Raw genomic sequence first — 26508 nt, 5'->3', positions numbered from 1 at the left:
AAATTGACTTTCAGTATCAAAAAAAGAAAAAGAAAAAGGAGGATGAAGTTTAGGGAGATGCAGAAAAAAAAACTAAAAATTAGGGGGAAAAAGCTTATGCTAAAAAAACAAAAAAAAACACCGATTTTAGTTTTAGAATACTTCATTTTTTGTTAAAAGCTCAAAATGAAGTTGTCAAAATAGCGTTAATACATTTAAAAAAAAAAGAATTCCACCTTCCTGGACAGGTACCTAAATTTCATGTTTCTGATGAGACAAATACATTTTTAAAAGGTGCATATGTAATTCCGAAAAAAAAAAGGGGAGATGAAAAGAAAAATTGCTAGTTAAATATAAAATGTATGCTGGATTACAAACAACTAATAGGGTTTTTTTGAGTTTATTGCATTAAAAAGGATTATATTACGGCTACTTTTTAGGTTTAATCGTTCAGAACAAGACAAAACACGGGATCTGCTACAATGTTGCTTAGATGAAGAACATCTGAGACAACTGTTGCTGTATCCATAAAGATTTGCATATCTTAACTAGAAAGACACAATAAACAGAAAACCCATAGGTAAAAGATTCTATCCTTCCCTAGATCTATAATGACAACTCAACAAATCTCTTTCCAGTTGATGCAGCCTAAAAAAATAAAAAAAACGGTTTACTACCGATATCTGAGCTGTAATTTCTGGTTATCAGATGAAAGGCAGCAGTTTGGATTATTTCTGCTGCAAACTGAAATTTAAGAGGAGGTTTTGACAAATGTTTTGCAAGTGCATCTACTAGGTTATAACGAATTCTAATAAATCAGGCTTAAATTGAAGTTTCAAAATTGGCTGCTGTAACTTCAAAATTAGGGATGAGCCGAACACCCCGCCCGTTCGGTTCGCACCAGAACCTTCGAACAGACGGAATGTTCGCGCAAACTTTAGAACCCCATTGAAGTCTATGGGACTCGAACGTTCAAATTCAAAAGTGCTAATTTTTAAGGCGAATATGCACGTTATTGTCGTAAAACGGGTTTGAGGACCTGGGTCTTGCCCCAGGGAACATGTATCAATGGAAAAAAAAGTTTTAAAAAAAGGTCGTTTTTTTGGGAGCAGTGATTTTAATGATGCTTAAAGTGAATTTTTTTTTAAATTCCTTTAAATATCGTACCTGCTGGGTGTCTATAGTGTGCCTGTGAAGTGCCACGTGTTTAGAACTGTCCATGCACAAAATGACATTACTATAAGAAAAAAGTCATTTAAAACTGCTTGTGGCTTTAATGTAATGTCTGGTCCCTGCAATATGGATGAAAATCATTGAGAAAAATAGCATGGGTTCCCCCCCCCCCCTCACCTAAGGTCATTAACAGCCCCTTTGGCCCTATATACTTTGAACAGCAGTATACAGGCGGTGCAAACAAGACAGGGACTGTAGGTTCATTGTTAAGTAGAATCTGTTTGTAATTTTGAACTGGTACTTTTTTAAAGTGCGGAAACATAGAGAAGGGTTATCACCCCTGTAACATTTGTTTTGCTGTCTGTGCGAATCTGTTCAGAAGATTGCAATTCATTTTCTGTCCCAATGACAAATGATTTTTTGAAAATTCTGTTTTTTTAGTGAAACAAGGATTGGTGATAAAGCATCAGTGGACAGGAGACACCTCTTACAGAAGAGAATTTCCCTTCCTAGGGGTAGATTTCCTCTCAGTTCCTGTTGTCTCCTTCCGTTTGCAAGTAGGAGTCGTTTGTAAGTTGGATGTTTGAAAGTAGGGGCCTGCCGTATATACTCTGCAGAAATTTGGGCCCTAGGTGTTGCCACAACACTGTAAACCCTCACAGTTAGTCTTGGTGGGCGCTGGAACGCCCTGCTGTGAACCATTATACCAAGAATTGTAATTACATGCCATTGTTGAACAGTGGTAGAAAAATCGGGCCTTTGGTGCTGGTGCCACACTAAGTCCTCACAGTTACTCTTGGTGGGCGCAGGAATGGGCCCTGCTGTGAAATATTAGATCAAGAATTGTAATTACATGCTTCTGTTGAACAGGGGCAGAAAAATTGGGCCTTTGTTGGTGGTGGTGGTGCTGGTGCCAGAACACTGTAAGCCCTCACAGTTACTCTTGGTGGGTGCAGGAATGGGCCCTGCTGTGAAATATTAGATCAAGAATCGTAATTACATGCCCCTGAACAGGGGCAGAAAAATTAGGCCTTAGGCACTGGTGTTGGTGCCACAACACTGCAACCCCTCACAGATACTCTAGTTGGAGCGCATTAATAAGCCCTGCTGCAAAGTATTGCATACAAAATTGTAATTACACGCCCCTGTTAAACAGGGGCAGAAAAATTGGGCCTTAGCCACTGGTGGCGGTGCCCAGAACCAAAAATGTTCTTACAAGCTATCAGCATGATCATTGAGGAGGAAAATGATAGTCACTCAGCATAACAGGATATTCACTCAGCATCAGCATAGGCAGTCTTGAAGGGATCTGACATTAAAAAAAAAAATTCAGTTACATCAGCATCAGGTGGTGATCCAAGCCTGATTCGTTTTTATGAAGGTGAGTCAATCGACCAAGTCGGTGGAGAGGCGCACCCTGTGATTGGTTACAAAGCCTCCAGCAGCACTGAATGTGCATCCTGAGAGAACACTGGATGCAGGACAGGCCAGTAGCTCAATTGCATACTGTGCAAGCTCTGGCCAGTGATCCATCCTCAAGACCCAGTAAGCCAAAGGATTTTCGGTGGGAAAGGTGTCCAAGTCTGATCTTGCCCCTAGGTATTCCCACACCATGTAAAACAGACGCTGGTGATGGTTGCCGGAACTGGTCATACCTTGGGGCTGCGGACTAAAAAATTGTCTGAACGCATCAGTCAGACGGCCACCTTCTCTACCGCTCCTTCTCTGGCTGACTGAAGCCACAGCAACACGTTGTCCAGGACCAGGATTTTGTAACCTCCCAGTCTCTGGGAACGCATTGCACAGACCTTTCTGCAAGACCTCCCGAAGACGTTTCATCTTCTGCTCCCTCTGCGTGGACAAGATAAGGTCCGCAACCTTACTCTTGTAACGTGGATCAAGGAGGTTTGCCAGGCAGTAATGATCCCTCTCCTTGATAGCACGATTACGAGGATCCTTCGGCAGGCTTTGCAGGATCAGGGAGGCCATACAGCGTAGGTTTGCTGAGGCATTCGGTGCGGAGTCCTCTGGGTCACTGAGGACAACAGGATACGCAGCCACCTCGTCCCAGCCACGTACAAGTCCATGGGTTTCTTGGGACTTCTTGAAGGCTGATGCTGAGTGCTAGGCTCCACCTCCATGCTGACACAATCCTCCTCCTCTTCCTCTGTGATAGGCGGGCAAGCAGGAACACTGTCTGGATAAAGGGGGCCTTGAGAAGTAAGGAAGTCCTCTTCTTCCTCCCTCTGTTCTGCCTCAAGGGCCCTGTCCATTATTCCATGCAGTGTGTGCTCCAACAGGTGGATAAGAGGGACAGTGTCACTGATGCATGCACTGTCACCATCCTCGTGGCCTCCTTTAAATGGTGACAGGACAGTGCATGCATCCCTGATCATGGCCCACTGGCGTGGGAAAAAAAAACAAGCTCCCCTGACCCTGTCCTGCTGCCATACTGGCACAGATACTCATTGATGGCCCTCTGCTGCGTGTGCAGCCGGCTGCAGCATGGCCAACGTAGAGTTCCACCTGGTGGGCATGTCACAGACCGTTCTTGGGCAGGTTGTATTCCTTTTGGAGGTCTGCCAGCCGAGCACTGGCATTATATGACAGTCTGAAATGCACACAGAGTTTCCTAGCCTGCTTCAGGACATGCTGTAAGCCTGGGTACCTGCCCAAGAACCGCTGCACCACCAAGTTAATGACATGAGCAAAACAGGGCACATGGGTCAGTTGTCCCTGTCGCAGGGCGTAAACCACCATTCCTGGCTTAAGCTGGCGTGGCGTCAACCACCTCTGAGCCTGCCCCTGCAGAGCCGACAGAACCTCTGGCCCAGTGTGGCTCCTGTCCCCCAAGCACACCAGCTCAAGCACCGCATAGAATCTCTTTGCCTGCATACCTGCGTAGCCCCTTGAACGCCTAGGGAGCACCGCTGGTTCCGAGGACACATCAGCACAGGAAGAGGCCAAAGAGGAAGACGAAGAGGAGGGGGTGGAGGAGAGAGGTGTGTCACAACCAGTAGTAGCATTTTGGAGGCGTGGTGGCGGAACAACCTCCAACACTACTGTAACTTGTCCTGCATCCTTCCCAGCTGCCAGCAGAGTCACCCAATGCGCCATGAAAGATAGGCAACGCCCCTGTCCATGCCTGCTGGACAATGAGTCAGTGGTAAAATGAACCTTACCACTGAACGCCCTGTCCAGCGAGGCATGGACATTGCCTTCCACATGCCGGTAGAGAGTCAGAATCGCCTTCCGTGGGAAAAAGTGGCGTTTGGGAACTTGCCACTGAGGTACCGCACATTCCACAAACTCACGGAAGAAGCAAAATCTACCAACTAAAAAGGCAGCAGTGTAAGTGCTAGCAATTTAGCCAAGCTAGCATTCAACCGCTGGGCATGTGGATGGCTGGGAGAGAACTTCTTTCGGCGATGCAGCAGCTGGGGCAGGGAAATTTGCCTGGTACAATCTGACGGTGTACCGATAGTAGATTGCCCGCAAGTATTTGGTTGTGACACACCTAATTTATTATTATTATTGTTCTTTGGTGTGGGTCTTTGAGGTACGCTTGCCAACGAACTGCATGGCAGGTCGACATATGTCTGGTCAAGCATGTGGTGCCCAAGTGGGTGATGTTTTGGCCACCCAAGATATGCTTGAGACATATGTTGCAAATAGCAGCGGTGCGATCTGATGCACTCGTCTCAAAAAAGGCCCACACCAAAGAACTTTTGGATTAACGCATGAGAGACAGCAGCGCCCAGCACATGCAGAGCTCTGCGTTGTGATGCAGTCAGTGTGCTGCCCTTAAGCTGGCCCCTGGAGGGCATCCTGCCTCATTGGAGATGTTCCTCCTCCCTCCTATCAGGCACCCACGTGGAGTCAGTGACCTCATCATCCCCTCCCTCCTCATCACTGTAGAAAACCTGGCAGTATGCTGCAGCTGGGGGAACATGACTGCCAGATTGCTGTCCTTCTTGGGCACTCCCTCTCTGTGTACCATCATCGGGGCCTTCAAAACGCTGCGCATCCTCCTGCAGCATGAACCCAACACTGTGGTCAAACAGTTCGGGGGACTCCTCAGGAGGACATGGTGGGGCTAGGGAAGGAGTGACTTATGCCATTGAGCAGAGGGAAGAGGCCGCGTTGGCAGCTGCTTTGCCAGACAAGTACCCTGAGCCTGGGTGAGAGAGGATGAGGACGGCTTGGTCATCCACTCAACCAAGTCTTCGGCATGTTGCGGCTCAACACACCCAACTGCCGAAAAAAAGAACAAGCGTGTCCCACGGCCACGTGCTGATGAGAATGCACCGTGTCCACGACCAGCACTGTTGTCACTAGACGCAGAGCCTGCTTGCCTTCTTATCGGCTCGTGACTCTGTCTTTTTGTTGTCCTTCCAGACATACTAATGGCCTGCAGGGAGATGTAGCTGCACAAATACTGACAATACCTGCTGATCCCTGCCTGTGGTATTAATATGAGAACACCAGCTTTATGTAGCTTTAGGTGCACACTGTGCAGAGGACACAGACAGTACACACACCATGTAGCTTTGGGTGCACACTGTGCAGAGGACACAGTCAGTACACCACGTGAAAGTACTTGCAGAATCATCCCCTGCCTGTGGTATTAATATGAGCAGATCCCCGCCTCTAGGAATAAATATGAGAAACACCAGCTTTACATAGCTTTAGGTGCACAATGTGCAGAGGACACAGACAATACACCACGTGAGAATACTGCAGCTAGCACAATCACCTGCCTGCCAGTATATTAGGGAGAGGGGATCTAGCTAAACTCAATACAGTGTATAAATACAGTACAGACCAAAAGTTTGGACACACCTTCTCATTCAAAGAGTTTTCTTTATTTTCATGACCATGAAAATTGTAGATTCACACTGAAGGCTTCAAAACTATGAATTAACACATGTGGAATTATACATAACAAAAAAGTGTGAAACAACTGAAAATATATTTCATATTCTAGGTTCTTCAAAGTAGCAACCTTTTGCTTTGATTACTGCTTTGCACACTCTTGGCATTCTCTTGATGAGCTTCAAGAGGTAGCACCCCATCACTCTCCTTCTTGGTCAAATAGCCCTTACACAGCCTGGAGGGTGTGTTTGGGGTCATTGTCCAGTTGAAAAATAAATGATGGTCCAACTCATCAGACCAAAGCACAGATTTCCACTGGTCTAATGTCCATTTTTTGTGTTCTTTAGCCCAAACAAGTCTCTTCTGCTTGTTGCCATGAAGGCCTGATTCACACAGTCTCCTCTTAACAGTTCTAGAGTTCTAGAGATGTGTCTGTTGCAAAAGGTGGCTACATTGAAGAACCTAGAATATGAAATATATTTTCAGTTGTTTCACACTTTTTGTTATGTATAATTCCACATGTGTTAATTCATAGTTTTGATGCGTTCAGTGTGAATCTACAATTTTCACAGTCATGAAAATAAAGAAAACTCTTTGAATGAGAAGGTGTGTCCAAACTTTTGGTCTGTACTGTATATATACACACATACACACAACACCTGGGATGCATATATATATATCCTCTACACCAGCGTTTCTCAACTCCAGTCCTCAAGGCGCACCAACAGGTCATGTTTTCAGGCTTTCCATTATTTTGCACAGGTGATTTTATCAGTTTCACTGCCTTAGTTATTACCACAGCAGTTTCATCTGAGGGAAATCCTGAAAACATGACCCGTTGGTGCGCCCTGAGGACTGGAGTTGAGAAACACTGCTCTACACACTGTAACTAACTGACTAGCCTGCCTATCTAAATGCAAAAAATGACACTCTCTCTCTCTCTCTGTCCACTCTCAACCACCGCAACACACTACACAAGGCCAACTTAAAGGTGGCCTTATATAGTGTGGTGCGTGTACTAAACCACCTGAGCCATAATTGGCCAAAGCAACCCTGGCTTTGGCCAATTATGGCTCTTCGTTTTTTGCAAGCTGTGATTGGCCAAGCATGCGGGTCATAGTGCACGCTTGGCCAATCATCGGCCAGCAATGCACTGCGATGCCGCAGTGAATTATGGGCCGTGACACGTCACTCGAATTTTGCGCGAATGGCCCGTAACGTTCGTATTTCGACGAACGGTCGAACGAACGTGAGTTTGACTCGAACACGAAGCTCATCCCTATTCAAAAATGGTACCCACAGAGGTTGCACATAGCCAAGCCTGGTTATGAACTCTATTTGCTTACTAAACATAGGCTTTTATGAAGATGTATTCAACTTTGCCGACTCACAAGGAATCCTGGACATCCCCAAAATTTACACAGTTTATATTCCAACTATAAATGCAAAAGATTTGCCTATGCAGGTTCTATATTTTTCACAAGAATATGCTGGAAGATGTGATCTTTCTAAAGAAAGAAAGTGTGCTGTTCAGCCACTATTTTAACCACTTCAGCTCCAGAAGGTTCACCCCCTTTCCCCGTTCACAGAATGGTGATCTGCCTTGTTTACATAGGCAGACTGCCTTTCTACTGAACGATCGGCAGATCCCAGCAGACATTGCATCCGCCAGACCCATTGATTGGCTCCTGCTGGATTGCCAGCGGTGCACGCGCACACCCCAGACCGGGAAGTGTCAGATCAGGTACCTGATCTGCCACAGCGCAGCCACCCTGAAGCAGTATATCTACGGTGGGCGGTCGCCAATTGGTTAAAAGGATAAGTTCATTTTTTACCAAAAAATAATGCATGCACATTTTTTGCAGGTAAAAAAATGTGCATTTACCATTTTATGTATTGGGAGCCTGTAAAGCACTGCACCAGCGATCCAGCAGATTGCTGGCACCCTACAGGACTCCTGCAGACCTGTCAGTGTATCGGTTTGCTCATACTTTGTACAGGCAAGCAGATACTCACTAACAGGAAGAACAAATGAACTACCACAGTGCTCAACAGTGCCATGGTAGTTAATTGAGAACTACAAGCTGACAGCCGCAAAAGTTGTTGTGACTTGTAATTTCCTATTCACAGAGAACTGTGAATGAATAACGTGGCCGGGCAGGGAAAGAGTGACAATGGGCTCTCAGAGAAGATGCTCACCATCACAATATGGGGGGATGGCTGTAGCTGGTATGGTGAACTTATCCTTTAAATGCTTCCTTATAATGCCTGATAGCATAACCATCAGGTATGTCACAGTCTAAGTTAATTTAAATATTCATCACAATGCCTGATGAAATACCCACCAGGTATGTCAGACTCTTTCTAGGCTTAAATATTCAAAATAATCTTTCAGTTACTATAGCCATAAGCACACACTTAACTGTAGGGGTGATTAAAGCATTGCAGACCTCCCAACACCACTCTACCTGGGTATATCCTCATCTATGACTTTAAATCTTACAGTAGTCTTTCTGTTGGGTCAAAGTAGAATCTGCCTTAAAGTACAACTTAGGCTGGGTTCACACTGATACGACACGGCAGTCATACAAATATCATCCTACTTTGCTCTGCGACATCAGTCCTACATCGGTCCTACATCCTTCTGACTTGAATGAACAGGATACTACTTTGATCCGACTTTGTCATAGTCTGACTTGTTCTTTGACCAATCAAAACAATCCCAGTGTGAGATAAATTCCTTTTACTGCTGCTGTAATCACCATGGCGGATGTCACAAGTCGGATGGTTAGGACAAGTATCCTACTTTGATCCGACTTCAATGACATTCAATTGGCTGAAGTAGGATCAAAGTCGGACCAAAGTAGTGCAGGGAGCATTTTCAAAGTCGGACGGACTTGTGTCGGACCAGTTAAGATGGCTCCCATAGGGAAACATTGATTTTCACAATGTCGGAGCGTTTGTCGTACCAGTGTGAACCCGGCCTAAAGGCATTTTTTTTTTTGGGATAGAGTACGGGACACAGACCACATCCCATAGACAAACCAGGAACCATTTTATCTTATTCCTTTCATAGCCCAACAAATCCCTAATATAGAATGGAATCTGAGGAGGAATCAAAAATTTTACATTATGCTTCTGTGCTTTATTAGATGTGTGGATAAGAGATGTGCTACCCTTTTTCAAAGAAAACTAAACTTTTAGATTTTATTTACACTACTGGGTTTAACTGATAATGCTGAAAAGAACTGTCTAGTATGCACTAATCCATGAAAGCTAATCAGAAATTTGCTTCCTTGCACCATACAAAGCACGATGTTGTTAAAAGTGCACACCTGTGGTAAGAGTTTGGATACAGCAGCTGTTAAATTAGAACTATAATCATGACTTGCCTTGCACCCTGCTGACCTCCTGATGCTGCAATGAAAATATTAGACCTCAGATGTAGAAATATAAGATGTAGAAATATAAGATGTAGAAATATAAGATGTTAGCCGACTAGCCAGTGCAGCACTAACAGGCATGTCACACAGCTCTACTAGGTAAGGGCCAGTGTCCTTGAGGCTGAACCTTACAAATGCATGCCACACTGAATACAGGTTGCAAGGAGGAAAGATGAAAAGTCTGCCTGGTGTTCCAAAAACAAGGCAGCTTTGACATCTGTGCCTGCATCCAAGGTCTGATCTGTAATTGACACTCCAAGTCAGAAGAATAAAGTAGAGGACTGTTAAGCCCTGAGAGTGGAAAATGGTCTTATGACACTTGGATCATGTTGCACTGTTCATTTTCATTATATTACAGGAGCAAAGACGCTCATGTACAGATGGTCTTCGAAAACCATGCCATAATAGAATAAGGCATAGAAAAATAAAAGCATACATAGAAGGGCTAAAGGAAAACGCAACTTACTTTAATAGGTAAAACATACATAAAATGCTAGTATTTTTTTTAAACAAAATGTTTCTAAAAATCTGATTTAATACTCTCATTCATTTAAATTGATAATTCTTATAATTCCTTGAGCATTAACCATGGAAACAATGTTTATTATATTGTAAGCTCTAATGAGAAGGACCATCTGATTCCTCCTGTATTGAATTGTATTGCAACTGTACCATATGCCCTTATGTTGTAAAGTGATGCACAAACTGTTGGGGCTATACGAATCCTGTATTATAATAACTGCTTAAACTGTGAATAGGATTTACCAAAATCTACACACTCTTCTAATAAAAGGTTCTCCATTTCTGTCAGAACTCTGCAGAGTGTGTGCGGCTAAAGCCTTGTAAACACGATCAGATTTTCGGACGACCGAACGTCCGTTTTTTGTTGCATGCTAGTCTCATGTCATAAGTGAAGGTTACTCACCATACGAAAATTCCTGTACGACAGAATACAACTTCAGAAGTGACATAATGTGTTGAACAGTTCTGTATGTATTATTTTGTTTCTGAGCATGCGGTCTTCCGCTTACAATTTTAAACTAAAATTGGATGTTGTGTTCACGTATGCCAAAACAGAATCGGCTGTCGAAAAGCACCATACCAACAATCCGAAAATCTGCAGATGGTTCAGATGAAATTGTTCTTCCAATTTTCTTATTGTGTGTACAGGCCTTTTGTTTCAAGAAATCTGTTTGGGTTATTGTATTCCTAATAAAGTTGATGGGCTTATTAGCAGTTTCATGCCCAAGGGCTCATATATACCATATGCGCAGAGCTGTGCTGGGCAGCCTTGTCCAATGCATTCCCAATACATTGACAAGGCAATCTGCACTGTGGTGGTGTGCACTGAAAATAAGTAGGCCATGTTTTTAGTAGCACAGGGTGTGGTCTTAAACTACACTGCATGACGTCACAATAATCAAGATGAAGGAAATATTTTATTTTAAAACATTAGGACTTAAACTGAAAGGCAGAACACCCAGTTAGCTGCTACAATCCTCACAACGTAAGCATTTGACATGACAGTGAGGATTATTTTTTTTTTAATAAAGCTTGAGTTTCACAAGGTCATTCCTAGCCCCATTCTAATATTATATCATCAGCAATGAATCAGCATTCTAAATGTACATAAACACTACTTATAAAAAAAAAATCCAGCAACGAATCATTGTTTAAGAAGTATCCAGGCAGGTTTGGTAGAACACTGATCTTTTAACTTTACTAGTTTGAATTTTGAAACAAGGTCAGCTATGGCAGGTCTTTTATATTTCTCAAACTCTGTTTTTTAAAAACTGTTCATTTTGTGTTTGTGAAGAGCTCTAGTAGGGAAATATCTGAGGTTTCAGTTTTGCCCATACATAAATATATTCAATCCTACAGCATATTAAAAACGACCCAAACTACAATTAGAACATACCTAGAAACAGCGTATTATGTATAGGCTATTAATGTTCTAAAGTAACATATGAAAATAAAAAGCATTAATAGCTGATTAAACACAAAAGAAACACTCAAGTTTTAGAAACACTGGTTTCGGACAAAGGTGAATGAGAAAGCCAATAAGGAAAGTCAGTAAGCGCTCAGCAGAAAACACCTGTAGACATTGCAATAGCAGATGACCTGACAGGGTGGCACTACCTGTTATCATTTACAATGCTGAAGGATTTTTGTTGAACCGAGTCGCTACTAAATGCAGTTGGGCGACCGGCAGCTGTGTTGGGTTGGTTCTTCACATCACTTCGATTGCTGTGATAAGAAGAAAAACATCAAGAAGTATCTCTAGTGATTGACTAAAAAAAGCCCTTGACATTTTTAACAAGATGGATGTATCAGCTTTGATTCCAATATATAAATCGTTTGTTTAGATGCAAAGACAGTGTTTGATAGGCACTTTGCAAGCTCAGTACAGTTTAATTTTAACATATCTAATTATTAAAAGTGAATATGCATTTTTCAGGAGTTAAATTTCTATGTGCGCTGCAAAGTCTAGTTCTAATGATCCTAAAGACTTTTGTATGGAAAGCATATACGACTTGTCTCCTAAGTGTTTCCTGGTACCTAGAATGAACCGATTGCCTCATTCATTTTGGAAGCATGTCTATCCTTATATATCTTCAGCTTAAACATATCAAAAACAAAAGTTTTTATGATGCTTTTCATGGGGGTTATAATCCAGGAGCAAGCATAAATTTAAAACTCAGTTCATTTCAAACCAAAGGTTGGCTAGATCAAGTGCTTACAAATTATTTATCCAATGTTATGAAGAAAAGAAAAATCCTAGTTCCTAAACATAAATGTTATCGTCTTCATACGTTTCCTGAAATTCATTCTCAGAGACAGAAAAACTGCAAACTGCGAAGACATATTCCACTTATTTAGGATATAAAAGAAAAAAAAAACTTGCAGACCTATCTATCTAAATGTATACAACAATTAAACCTGAAAAGACAGAATTTGAGCATAACATGCTAACTGGCTTATCTTTAATCTGATATTTATCTACTGTACCTAACAAACCCTAATGGTGGTCTGTATCCATTCTCTGAAATTCTTTGATTCAGATCATTTTATCTGCTAAAAATGTAATCCGACATGTTCAGTGATTTAAGCATTGCCCTTTCCGATCCCTTTACAGTCTCAACTTGAGCTGAGCATAAGAGCAGAGCTGCACAGAACACAAAAATTACATGAAGAGAATTTATTCAAAACAAAAAGCCCCATGAAAAGCATGAAAGGCTACTTTAAAAATAAAGATTAAAAAAAAAAAAGAAGAAAAAAATATCGTTAAGTGCCGATTCACGCAGGGGCAACCTGTCAGGCGACTTGTCAGCTCCATTCAGTACAATGGATCCATTCTAATAGGAGCGACTCAAGTCGCTCTGACTTAGAAAAAAGTTCTTGTACTACTTTGGGGCAACTTGGGAGCAGCTTGCATTGACTTCTATAAAAGAAGAGTCAGATGATTTGTAGCAGCCCCTGTGTGAACCGACACTTAGCCCTGGTTCACACTGGGTACGATTTGAGATGCGATTTGACATGTCAAATCGCATCTCAAATCGGCGGCAATTGTCGGCAATGGCACTGTCCTAATCAGTGCGACGCCGCATCTGCGATTTCAAAAAGTAGTTCCTGTACTACTTTTTGTGATTTCGGGCCGCGATTTACATTAAATTGCGGCCGAAATCGCGGCAAAATCGCGGCCGCGAAATCGCGGTAAAATCGTGCATTTTACGGCGATTTTGAATTCGCAGCAGTGTGAACCTAGGCTCAAGGAAACTTCTCTAGAGAGAAATACAGAGGCTTTCATTACTGACCTCTTTCAACAACATACAACTGCTAACTACCTAGCTGTCTTTAGTTTTGATGCAAAGTCACAGACCTGAAACAAAAAATGCAACACCTTGTGATTGATTTACTAAAACGAGGGAGTGCAAAATCTGGTTTAGGTGTGCACAGAAACCAATCAGCTACTAAATTCAGCTTGTTCAGTTACACTTTGACAAAAAAAAAACTAAAAGCCAGTTGGTTTCTATACAGAGCTGCATCAGATTTTACACTCTTGTTTTAGTAAATCAGCCCCATTATTCACAACACTCAGCTTACACATTTGATCCAAGTCAGGGACATAAAAAGTATTGAAGCCACAGGATCAACATAATAAGCAAAGTGCGATCTTTCCTTTAACAGTGGTAGTGAAATGCAGACACCACACTTTTCTTCAGCTATAAACTTTTCTAGTCTACGTTTTTTTTTATTTTTTTTTTAACTACATTTAAGGTGAATCAGGATACCAGAATACTCTATATAGTGCATCAGGCTAAAATACATACTATAGCAAAAGAAGAAAAAAATGGGTATACATTTTTTTTGCCCATAGACAGACTGAAAATACAGTCTCATGAACAGGCAATTGAAAATATGTTAAACTATCTAGGTAAAAAAAATACTTGAAGGGAATGTGGAAGTCAAAGAAAGACAGTGTGGCTGGTATAAAAAAGGCAAATAGTTGCTCACTTTTCAAGGGAAAATTTCCCCAGAGTTTAGTGAATGAGGTGAAACTCTTCTGACTTTTGTCATCCAATCATGTGCAAGTAAAAATGAAAATTTTGACATGATTGGGTATTTTTTGCAATGTGAATTTTCACCACATTAAAACAAAGCTGTGGGGAAAGTTGTGATTACAAGCAGAAATACTGGGAATGGGAGAATGTGCAGCTGCACAGTGCTCCCACGGTAAAGAAACGTAACACATTTTCTAACAGGAAAGCCCCTGCAAGGCTGGGTTCACACTTATGCTAATTGTATGCAGGTTTCCTCCTGACAGGAGACTGTGATCGGCTCTGGTGTCGGTTAACACATCTCCGGGTGGCTGCAGAGCGCAATGCAGAAGGGCCCTGTGCATCTTTTGGCTCTATTTCAGGTCTGAGTTCAGGCAAAAATTCAGACCCGATTCGCCACCTGAAACGGTGAACAGAGACCTCCTGCTGCAAGCCGCTCTGCAAATATTGTGAACCCAGCCTAAAGAATAACCATGGAAAAGTATGAAACTAATTTATAACTCAATAATGACACTACCCAGTTTTAAAAAGGTATACAGGCAGTTCCCAGGTTACAAACAAGATAGGTTCTATAGGCTTGTTTTTAAGTTGAATTTGTATGCAAGCCGGAAAAAGTAAAACATTTTAAGTGTAGCTCCAGACAAAAACACAATATTTAAAGCGGAGCTCTGCCCTAAATGCACACTTTGCTTCAATATGTTCGTTTTAATCAGTATAAAAATGTTATGTGTGAAAAAAATGTTTTACTTGCCAGCAATAGCCTGTTGCTAGGCAGAATTTCTAATCTGCCTTCTTCTTGGACCGCAGTCCTTCTTTCCTAATTAAGCCGCACAGACTCCTAGGAAATGTGTGTCAACATTTCCCAGGAGACTGTGTGCTCTTCTGTGCCAAGAAATCGCGTTGTCATAACGGGGCGGGACGTTCCTCCACCGCCGCCCGTTGTCATGACAATGGCACAAACAAACCAGTGCTATGAGCGCGGCTGTACTGCGCAGGTGCAAGATCGCGACGAAAACAGGAAAAAAAATGTACTGGGCTTCAAATGCCCACACATAGAATGGCAACGGCCACAGAATCTGCTACAGCAAAATAAGGCAAGTGTTAGATTGCTTTAGCAATCGTTTGGGGATCTTTTACTATATTTAATTTTATGTGTAGTGTAATTCAATTGAACTGGCCAAAAAAAATGAGATATATATATATATATATATATATATATATTTATGACTGGAACCCCGCTTTAAGCATTTTAGGTAGCATAGGGATAGGTTAATACCCCTGTAACATTTGTTTTGTTTTCTATGTAACTGTTCAGAAGATTTCACCTTACTTTCTATCCCTGTGACAATTGGATTTTGAAAATGTTGGGTTGTTGTGGAAACAAGGAATGGTGACAAAGCTTCAGTGGCGACCCCTTTTTCCCATAATAACTCTTAGATCCCTTTCACACTGAGGTGCTTTGCAGGCGATACAACGCTAAAAATAGCACCTGCAAAACACCCTGAAAGAGCTGCTCCATTAACTCCAGTGTGAAAGCCTGAGGGCTTTCACACTGGAGCAGTTCACTGTCAAGACTGTATAAAAAGTCCTGCTAGCTGCATCTTTGAGGCGCTGTAGGAGCGGTGAATACACCACTCCTAATGGGCAGCACCGCCGAATCGCTGCTTTTAATCCTTTTTCGGCCGCTAGTGGTCGAATAGCGCCGCGAAGACGACAGTAAAGCGATGTTAAAAATACTGCCGACGCCCCCACTGCCCCAGTATAAAAGGGCTCTTACAGGAGTGAATTTCCCTTCCTAGGGGTAATTTTCCTCTCACTTTGTTAGTTTGTAAGTAGGAGTCATTTGTAAGTCAGGTGTTGGTAACTAGGGGACTGCTTGTACTGTACAAGTCAGCCAATTGCTTCATAAATTGCGATACTGAGTAATTCAACTATTCTTGAACAAAACAATAATTTCAGTTCCATTTTGTGACAAGAGTAATTTTCCATTTATTCCTAAAAATAATACCTGAAACCTTCTGTAGGAGTTGGAGTATTGAGGTGAGGGTTTGGTGGGTCACTGTGACATCGAGGCACCTTCACTGGTCTGGGACTATTGCGATGTGTAACTAATATGCACAAATATGGTGTTAGAATACAAAAGGAAGAAAAGAAAGCACATACATGATGTAAACATGTCACAATAGTATTTCAGGGTAGTCGTTTTTAGCTGTGTTTATTCCTACTTGTACATCTATTAACAAATCACAACAGATGTAGTGTAACCAAGTGCTTATGTAAAAATTCAGTGTGACAACAAATTAACTTTATACCAATATGTCTAAGCCGGTTTATAATATCTTTATGGCAAGTGTACAGCTGTGATGAACACATTAAAAATGGTTTTTAAAGGCAAGGATGAAAGAAGCTCTTGTTGCCAATTAAACCTTTTTTGCATCACTGCCATGGAAACACACAGACTACAATCATCTTCTATTCATCCCTCTAAAACACACGCCTGAGCTGTTCTTCCGTGCAGCTGCAAAAATAGGGCACCCCTCCAACAAAAGTTCTTGTTTTACTCAGTTTTTGCAACCATGAAAGAAGATGGCCAAAACAGCAACAATAAATTGAAATAAATTCATGTATAGTGACAACAAAAAACATTCTACATTTCCTTAACAAAAACAAGCATGTGTTATAACAAAGGCAACGAGCATACTGTCCTATACTCATATGGCAACAGTACGTTTTTAAAGATTGATCAACACTACAAGTTTTAAGGCAACAGGAAGCCAGAATTTACACTTCTCAAAAAGCACAATCAGGACAGGACTAAATGCATGAACTATTGATAAGTTATTGTTTCCATGATAAAGACAGTCAGAAATAAAACAACCACCTACAGGTTTTAAAATGGAGAATTATAGCCAAAACTATTTTGGCTGTACGTCGCATGTAGGTCACAGGACTGCACTCCTGTTACCAGTTTTCAGCCAAGCTGGTCCAGGGTCTCAAAAGATCCCAACCATATGGTTGAGATCCACCCAGATGCCTGAACAGACAGCTGGTTCAGCCTCTCAATGATCAGCTGAGAGGCTGAGCCAGCACCACCTGACTTCTCCACAGGCCAGAGCTCCAGTGAGCACTGGAGGGGCAGAGCAGAGAGCCTGTGACTGACAGCCACAGTTCTCTGCAGAGCCAGCAGGGAACAGATGCAGCATTGGATTGATGCTGCATCCACCTAGGTGAGTATATTTTTTTTTTTTTTTGTAGTCCATACTTCTCTTTTTAAACATAACTTTGATTCAAGCTCATTTATTTAAAAAAAAAGAAAGGTAATTCAATTTGCAAACACAACACACAGAATCATCTGCACACAGTGCTAGTTGGTGGATTAATATATAGACTTTTTTTCAGTAATGTCAAAGTATATCTGACAAACACATTCTAAAAAGGAACTATAAGCATTTAACAATAAAAAAAGAATAATCATTGTTCTTACCTAGGTACAAACCTGTAACTGGACTATGGGGTTTTCCAATAACATGGCCAATACATTCATTCATGAGAGCTTGCAAGCTCTAAAGAAGAGAGAGCACAATAAGAGAAGCAAGAAAATTAGATTATTAATTACCTGCAAATAAAATAATTAGAAACAAGGGAAATTACGTTTTGAATTACAGTTAAACATAAGTCAGAAATAAAAGAAAAACTAATGTAGGTATGTAATTAACACAATGGTTTAATGGTTATCGCTTCTGCCTTTCAGCACTAAAGCCCTTAGCTTGAATCCTGGGCAGAACACTCTCTGCATGCCATTTGAATGTTCTCCCTGTACTCATGGTGCTTTCCTTTGGATACACCAGTTTCCTCCCACATTCAAAAGGCATGCTGGTAGTTTAATTGGCTCCTGTCTAAACTAAAACTAGTGTGTGTATGAATCAGTAATCAATATATAGATTTCTCTCAGGGAGTTCAAAAGTTATTCACAGACCGCAAAAAAATGCTGCTGGTGAAAAGGTACAGAGTCTCCCATCTAGAGTTAGGCCCCATACACACGATAGAATTTATCCGCGAATACGGTCTAGCGGACCGTTTCCACGGATAAATCCTCTCGTGGATTTCGGCGGATTTTCATGCGATGGTGTGTACACACCATCACATTGAAATCCGCGCCGAAATCCTCTTGCGATGACGTGTCGCGCTGTCGCCGCGATTATGACGCGGCGACGTGCGCGACGCTGTCATATAAGGAATTCCACGCATGCATCAAATCATTACGACGCATGCGGGGGATCCCTTCGGACGGATGGATTCGGTGAGTCTGTACAGACCAGCGGATCCATCCGTTGGGATGGACTCCAGCAGATGGATATGTTCTGCATGTCAGCAAATATCCGATCTGCTGGAATCCATCCCAGGGGAGATATATCCGCGGAAAAAGATCCGCTGGCGTGTACACACCATAGGATCTATCCGCTGAAACCCATTTGCTGGGATTTATCTGCGGATGGATTCTATGGTGTGTACGGGGCCATAGGTGCACAGTTTATACCATTGCCATCCAAATGGTCAATCCATGCTGAAATCTGTACCATGACAAAACTTCAAACTATATTTAATATAATTCTTGATAAGCTCTTAAAGTGATTGTAAAGTCTCAAGGTTTTTCACCTTAATGTATTCTAAGAGGATTGTGGCTGCTCTGTGCAAAACCCTTGCACAGAGCAGGTAAGTATAACATAGTCTCTCAGCCCATTTTAGAACATGCCATAATAGAGATCCAATGTGTTTGAAACTTACAGGCAATGGCAAAATAACTCCCTACTGGGGAGGTTGCCATAAAGTGTCTAAGTAGGAAATGAAATGGGTTGGTATTGTGGTGTAGTGGGTGGCACTCTCGCCTAGCAGTAAAAAGGGTTGCTGGTTTGAATCCCAACCTTGACACTACCTGCCTGGAGTTTACATGTTTTCCCTGTGCGGGTTTCCTCCGGATACTCAGGTTTCCTCCCATCCTCCAAAGACATGCTGGTAGGTTAATTGGCTTATGTCCAAATTGGCCATAGTTTATAAATGTGAGTTGGGGTCTTTAGATTGTAAGCTCCTTGAAGGTAGGGACCGATGCGATTGTACAATGTATATGTAAAGTGCTGCGTAAATTGACAGCACTATATAAATAATAATAATAACCTACAATCTTTCTCCACCTTTGGTTTAAACGCGGAGTGGGACATCAATTGTTTTGTGGATACTAGTTAGATTATCCCTCATCTGTACATTATAGTTCTCAGTTTCATATATATTTGCACTTTCAGCTATTCTTGTGAGGTTAATAGGTCATATTTGTATTATTCAGCTATTTTTGTTTTATACCCATCCGTATGTAAAAAATGTTAATATTGTAAATACTTTATTGTATTGTCAAAGCATGTGTGCTATAGCCTAAAGATTTTTCATCTCATATTCTTTAATATATTTTATCTACACCCATTTTTGATGTTAGTTCATATAGCCTTTCAGCAGATTCTGTCCCCTTTAAAAGGACGGTACAGCACTTTGCACATCATCAATATGGTCTTAATTAGGGTTGTCTAAATACCACTTAAAGGCCGGGTTCACACTGGTGCGAAAAACGCTCCGACATTGGGAGCTCATGTCGCATGACGTGTGAAAATCAATGTTTCCCCATGGGGACTTTGAAAATGCTCCCTGTACTATGTTGGTCCGACTTTGATCCTACTTCAGCCCATAGAATATCATTGAAGTCGGATCAAAATCCGAACGCCGTCTTGCATGCTCCAACTTTTGGCATGCGACTGGTGCTCTGCTGATCTTGAGGGGGAACTCCATGCCAAAAAAAAACGACATGGGTTCCCCCTCCAAGAGCATACTAGGCCCTTGGGTCTGGCATGGATTTTAAGGGGAATCCCCTACGCCAAAAAAACGGCATGGGGCCCCCCCAAAATCAATACTAAACCCTTATCTGAGCATGCAGTCCAGGTGGTCAGGAAAGGGGGTGGGGACGAGCGAGTGCCCCGCCTCCTGAACCATACTAGGTCGCATGCCCTTCTCCCGCTTTCCAGTGCGTTCTGTCGGGCTCCTCCACTATCTTCTGCCAGCTCTTTTACTAGCAGTGGCCCAGTCTTCTCCATCATCTTCTTCCCTCTTCTCTTCTTCCGATGTTGACACAACGCTCTCTCCCGTTGTAATGCCATGTGCGCAATGACTTATATAGGCATGGGGCATGGTCACCGGGTGAGGTCATCTGTGATCCCCGCCCCTTATGACGTCACTGTACTATCATGCCCCAGGTGGTGACGTCACAGGATGACATCACCCAGTGACCACGCCCCATGCCTATATAATTCGTTGCGCACACGGCATTACAGCGGGAGAGAGCGTTGTGTTCGTTGCGCACACGGCATTACAGCGGGAGAGAGCGTTGTGTCAACATCGGAAGAAGAGAGGGGGGAAGAAGACGACTGAGAAGACCGGGCCACCGCTAGTAAAAGAGCTGGCGAAGATAGCGTAGGAGCCCGGCAGAAGGCACCGGAGAAGAACCGGAGGGCAGGAGGAGAGAGCGGAGAAGTCGGAAGAGACCCCCGAAGTCCTAAGAAGACCCCCAGAACTGCCTAATAAATTATAGCCAGAAAATCCCCGAACCGGGGTGTGGGATTTTAAAGATGCAAATTGGAATATTCAAAATATTGTTACTTAGGATAACAAAAGCTTTAACCAAAACCACCCAATACAATAGAATGGTCAAATAGGTCACTAAAAATATATAATTTATTAGTACAAATATTATATAAACAGTTATTAAAATTACAGAAATACAGTTCACAACTCAGTGCAGAAAAAAGGCTTCTTGTCAAACCTGTGCTTAATGGTTCTACATGTTTCGCCCGAGTATGGGGCTTTCTCAGGAACACAAAGGATTAATGTCAGGCACCGCAACACGGGCGCTATTAACCCTTTCTTCGGCTGCTAGCAGGGCTTAAAAGCACCCCACTAGTGGCCGAATAGCCCCGCTATAACAATGGTAAAGTGCCCCTAAAACTAGCTACGTTTTACTGCTAACGCCCACACTGTCCCAGTTTGAAAGGGGTCTAACAGAGCCAATATGACATTTTGGCCTGTGTTTTGTGTTCTTATCTTCATTAAGATCTATGGCTGCCATTAATATAGTAGGTCTTATACATGTCTTTGCCCTTTTTCAAGATGGCGTCGTACAGGAAGTGATGTTTTAAACTTGTACTGACCCCGGAAATGAATTTCCCATGCATCTGGGCATTGTCTACTTACCTGAGCTATATAAATCACTGCTCCTTTGTGCCTGCAAAACTTTTTATACTCCTGATAATGCTTGCGTCCACGAAACAGCTGTACAGGTATATTACTATACAAAGCCTAAGGTCCTGGCTGTTACTCTGTTTCAGATTGGCGGCGCTTCAGGTAAGTGCAAGCTTGCCATTTCGCACATAATGTTTTGCATTTGAGGTCCTGCCACCATTATCCATGGTTGGATTGGCGGTTTTTGTGTAAGTGCTATAGGCACAATAGTTTTATAGGTTTGGTTTTATGCTGGTTTACCAATAATTACTGCACCATGAGATTTTTTTTTTTTTTTTTTGTCATTGGTGACTTATGACTATGGATAGGATATGCTGAGCCGTTTTTACCACGAGAAATAAAACTTCCTGGTCATGATCCATGCACTTGGATACATTCTAAAGAGGGTTTAGTGATTTGGATAGAGGGGATAATTACGAGCTAATGATGACCACATACACCTCTGATGACCTGGATCTTACCATAAGCAATTTTTGCTTTTCGATTCATTAGACAGTAACTATATCTGGTGAGTGTGTTTTTCTGAAATTGATGGAGGTCGCACTGGGTGATTGAAGCACTAGAGGAGGGAGATCACTTGAATCTTATCACTGGATACTTCTTTATAAGAACTATTCTAGGTTTGATTATTTTGAACATTTTCAGTGTTAGACTCACTCTAAAGCCCCATACACACTACACCATCTAATATGAGGTCAAACCTTAAAAGTTTTTTTTAATTCATATGCAATCAGGCAGGCCCTTGCACTACATGGTTGTGGTAAACCTGAAGAGAAAAACCTGCAGGAAAACTGATAGTGTGTATGGGGCTTAACACTTCAGGTATCTTTTTTAGTTTTTTTGATATTGTGCTTAGCACTGCAAGTTTTTTTTGCTATTTCAGTGTTTAATACACCTACACTAATTGCCAGAAGCAATATACATAGTAGGCGAGATTGAAAAAAGACAAGTCCAACCTATGTGTGTGATTTTATGTCAGTATCACATTGTATATCCCTGTATGTTGTGGTCGTTCAGGTGCCTCTCTAATAGTTTTTTGAAACTACCGATGCTCCCTGCTGAAACCACTGCCTGTGGAAGAGAATTCCACATCGTTGCCACTCTTACAGTAAAGAACCCACTATGCAGTTTAAGGTTAAACTGCTTCTCATCTAATCTTAGTGAATGGCTGTTTGTGTTTGCTTGCAGCAGCTTGGCATTGCATGCCATTGTTGAGCCTGTCATCTACTAGGACCCCCAGGTCCTTTTCCATTCTAGATTTCCCCAGAGGTTCCCCCTATAGTGAATAGAATTTATTTTAAATATTTCTACATTCAACCTCATTTGCCATGTAGTTCCCCATCCCATTAATTTGTTTAAATCTGCTTGCAAGGTTTCCACATCCTGTGGAGAAGTTATTGCCCTGCTTAGCTTGGTATTGTCTAAAAATACTGAGATTGCGCAGTTTATCCCACCCTCCAAGTCATTTATGAATAAACTAAATAGGATTGGCTCCAGGACAGAACCCTGGGGTACCCCGCTTTCCACACCGGACCATTCCAAGTACTCCCCATTTATCGCTACCCTCTGAACTCGCGCCTGTAGCCAGTTCTCAATCCATATACTCACCCTATGGTTCACGCCGACAGACCTTCGTTTGTACAGTAAACCTTTATTGGGAACTGTATCAAATGCCTTTGCAAAATCCAGATACACCACTTCTACGGGCCTTTCTTTATCTAGATGACAGCTCACCTCCTCGTAGAAGGCAATAGGTTCTTTGTGAATCCATGCTGATTACTGCTAAGGATACTGTTTTCATTAATAAAATCTTGTATATAATCCCTTATCATCCCCTCCAAGAGCTTGCATACTATTGATGTTAGGCTAATTGTTCTGTAATTCCCAGGGATGCATCTTGGTTCTTTTTTTAAATATTGGAGATACACTGGCTTTTCTCCAATCTGCTGGTACCATTCCAGTCAGTAGACTGTTCGCAAAAATTAGGAACAATGGTCTGGCAATTACTTGAGAGTTCCTTAAGGACCCTTGGGTGCAAGCCATCTGGTCCCAGTGACTTATTAATGTTAAGTTTTTCAAGTCTATTTCTCATTCTATACTATGTTAGCCATGAGGGTGCTTCCTGTAATGTGTCATGAGGATACACATGGCAGTTTTGGTTACTGAAGCCCCTCGTTTCCCTCGTGAAGACTGAGGAGAGGAATAAATTCAATACTTTTGCCATTTCTCCATCCTTAGTAACCAGATTCCCTTCATAATTCTTTTATGGAACCACTATGATCTGACCTCCCTTTCTTACTATTTATATACTTAAATAATTTCTTGGCTTTTTTTTACTGTCCTCCGCTATGTGCCTTTTGTGTGTTCCATCTTAGCCGCCCTGCATGCACCCTTACATTTCTTGTTGCATTCTTTGGAATGCTGGTGATGATCCCTTTCCTTTTATATGCATTTTTTTATGTTGGGAGGTAAGCCACCCAGGACCTTTATTAGCCCTTTTAAATGTATTTCCCATTGGGATGCACTGGCTAATACCCTTATTTAAGATGCTCTTAAAGCATACCCATTTTTCCTCTGTGTACTTTGTTCCTACGATTTTAATCCCCTTTAGTATCTTCTAGCAAGAATCGTAGTTTAGGGAAGTTGGTTCTTTTGAAATTCAGTGTCTTTGTATTGCCCTTACGTTTCCTATTTGTGTGATTTATACTGAAATTAATTGACCTGTGATCGTTGTATACCAGGAGTGTCCAAACTATTATCAAAGAGGGCCAGATTTGCTGAAGTGAACATGCGTGAGGGCCAACCATTTTGCCTGACATTCTTTGAACCATTAAAATTAGATCCAAGCGTGTTCGTCCAAGCACTAATACACTGCCCAACAAGAATTCTCTTGCCTTTGTGGCTAAGTGGTGAAGATGAGCTTGGGCATGTTATTTGTATATATACATATATATATATATACACACACACACACACGTATGTGTGTGTGTGTGTGTATATATATATATATATATATATATATATATATATATATATATATATATATATATATACACACACACACACACACACACACATTTTATATATATATATATATATATATATATATATATATATATATATATTTTTTTTTTTTTTGTGGCTCTAACAAATCCCTGAGCGACGCTCAGGACTAAGGATGAGCTTGAGCGTGTTATTTGGATACACCGTATTTATTGGCACCTATCAATGCCCATCTGCAGCCTCACTATGATCATGAAGGCGGTCTCACCATTGCCATGAACGCAGCCTGACTGATGCTCATCTGCAGCCTCAGAGGGGATAGGGAGGGGGCGGGATGAGCACCAATAGATTACATATAGGAGAATCTCCTGTTTACTCAGCGGCCTCTTTAATACAATGTCCCGCCTCCTACTGTATGATAGACAGAACAGTCATCCAATGGTAGCCCAGGAGATGTGACTTCCTATTACAGAGGCCACAGAGTAAAACAGGAGATTGTCCTGTATGTAATCTGACGGTGCTGGTCCTGCCCCCTACCGGTTAACACTGAGGCAGTGCAGATTAAAAAACAGTATACATCTTTTGGGGGCCACCAAAATATTATATATATATATATATATACACATACACACACACACACAAATTACCAGAGGGCCGCAAGTGGCCTGCGGGCCTGACTTTGGACATGCCCACTGTATACCACGAAGAGCTGACACCATTTTTTATTTTTCACTGTTTTAGGCAAGTATAACCGGTTTGTTATTTTTATAATAAAAAAAAAAGAAACCCTTTGCAATCACTTTAAACTCATGTACAGGGTGATCCATAATTATGTTCAACTTTGTATTTGCTTATTACAAGGTCAATGACATTAACTTAGAGGATGCCAGTGCTACAACAAGGTGGTCCAGTCATTGCTTTCATTAAAATTCTAAATATGCACCAGCATTAGCAATCCATTTCTCCAGGTGGTGCTGAATGTTCGGCACAGTTCTTTGCAACATTTTACTTGGCCCTTTCCCACACTCCTCTTGAAATACCTCTTCTAAACTGGTTAAATGCCGAGACTTCCTGGCATACACTTTCTTTTTTATGTACCCCAAAGAAAAAAGTCCAGCTGTGTTAAGTTTGGACTTCTTGGTGGCCACTCAACATTCCCATGAAACTCAATGACTCGTCCAGGGAAAGCGTCGGCTAGCCATGCCCATGGACTCCACCCACTCCATTTGAACACCACAGTTATCACACTTCACTGACCCATACAACATACCCGATTCCCCCTGGTATTGCCAAAGGGACTTTCACCATCTCTGCCCGAGAACTACTAAAATGACACAAACGATTGTTCCATATAGCATTTGAAATGCCATATCTCACTCAATTTCCTTTAATTCCCACAGTAAAATAAAAAATTGGACATAAATATAGTTCACCCTGTATATGTGAACAGCTTACAATTTCAATAAAAAAAAAAACTATCAATCAAATTACATTATACGAACAGCATTAGGGATGAGAAAATGTGTGCATCTTTCATATCAGTAACTGCTGGACAGCTCTGTTGTAGGAGCTATTAAAGCTTCATGAGGGGATTAATATTCTATTAAACTTTTTAATTATTTCTCTATCTGTAAAGTAGCTGTAAGTATAGCCATACCAAAAAATCATCCTCTGGAAGGGCTGAAATGAATGCTGGCTCAATAGCTTGAAGATAGTCAAAACCTTGAGTTGCCCACCTGCAGGGAAGAAGAAGGATGTCTATAAACGTATTCATTGCTGACAACATGACTATACAAGATACATTTATATGCATCTATACGCAACTCAATGCTGGACCTGTAGGACTGTCTCCATTTTAAATCTGTGCATGCCTGTGGTTAAAATAATCCCCCAAACAGCTGACTTCCTCTGCCCATTGATAACAAAATTGTGTACATAGGGCCAGATCCACAACGTAACTTTTCCGATTTAAGTTACACCGCCGCAAATTGCCCAAGTTAGTGCCCGATCCACAAAGCACTTACCTGGAAATTTGCGGTGGTGTATCCTAAATCAGTCCGGCGCAAGGCGGGCCAATTCAAATGGGGCGAGTTCCATTTAAATTAGGCACGCTCCCGTGCCGGACGTACTGCGCATGCTCC

At 41.8% G+C, this 26508-nt stretch overlaps 1 protein-coding gene across 7 annotated transcripts in view; it reads right to left on the bottom strand.

Moving 5' to 3' along the window:
• Positions 1-26508, bottom strand: part of MAP3K4 (mitogen-activated protein kinase kinase kinase 4) — a 218890-nt gene that overhangs the window by 47445 nt on the left and 144937 nt on the right. For 4 of the 7 annotated variants that reach the window (XM_040350607.1, XM_040350609.1, XM_040350605.1 and 1 more), the window contains 4 exons: positions 26025-26103; positions 17514-17592; positions 16038-16137; positions 11610-11717 (listed from right to left, as the gene is read on the bottom strand). In XM_040350607.1, the coding sequence (XP_040206541.1) occupies positions 11610-11717; positions 16038-16137; positions 17514-17592; positions 26025-26103 (366 nt within the window). The remainder of the gene's footprint in view (positions 1-11609; positions 11718-16037; positions 16138-17513; positions 17593-26024; positions 26104-26508) is intronic. The other 3 variants (XM_040350606.1, XM_040350611.1, XM_040350610.1) reach the window with 3 other exon arrangements.

This window comes from Rana temporaria, chromosome 4, assembly GCF_905171775.1.
Source record: "Rana temporaria chromosome 4, aRanTem1.1, whole genome shotgun sequence".
Taxonomy (NCBI): domain Eukaryota; kingdom Metazoa; phylum Chordata; class Amphibia; order Anura; family Ranidae; genus Rana; species Rana temporaria.
The sequence above is the reverse complement of the archived record's forward strand: the minus strand, read 5'-3'. Positions and strand labels throughout refer to the sequence as shown.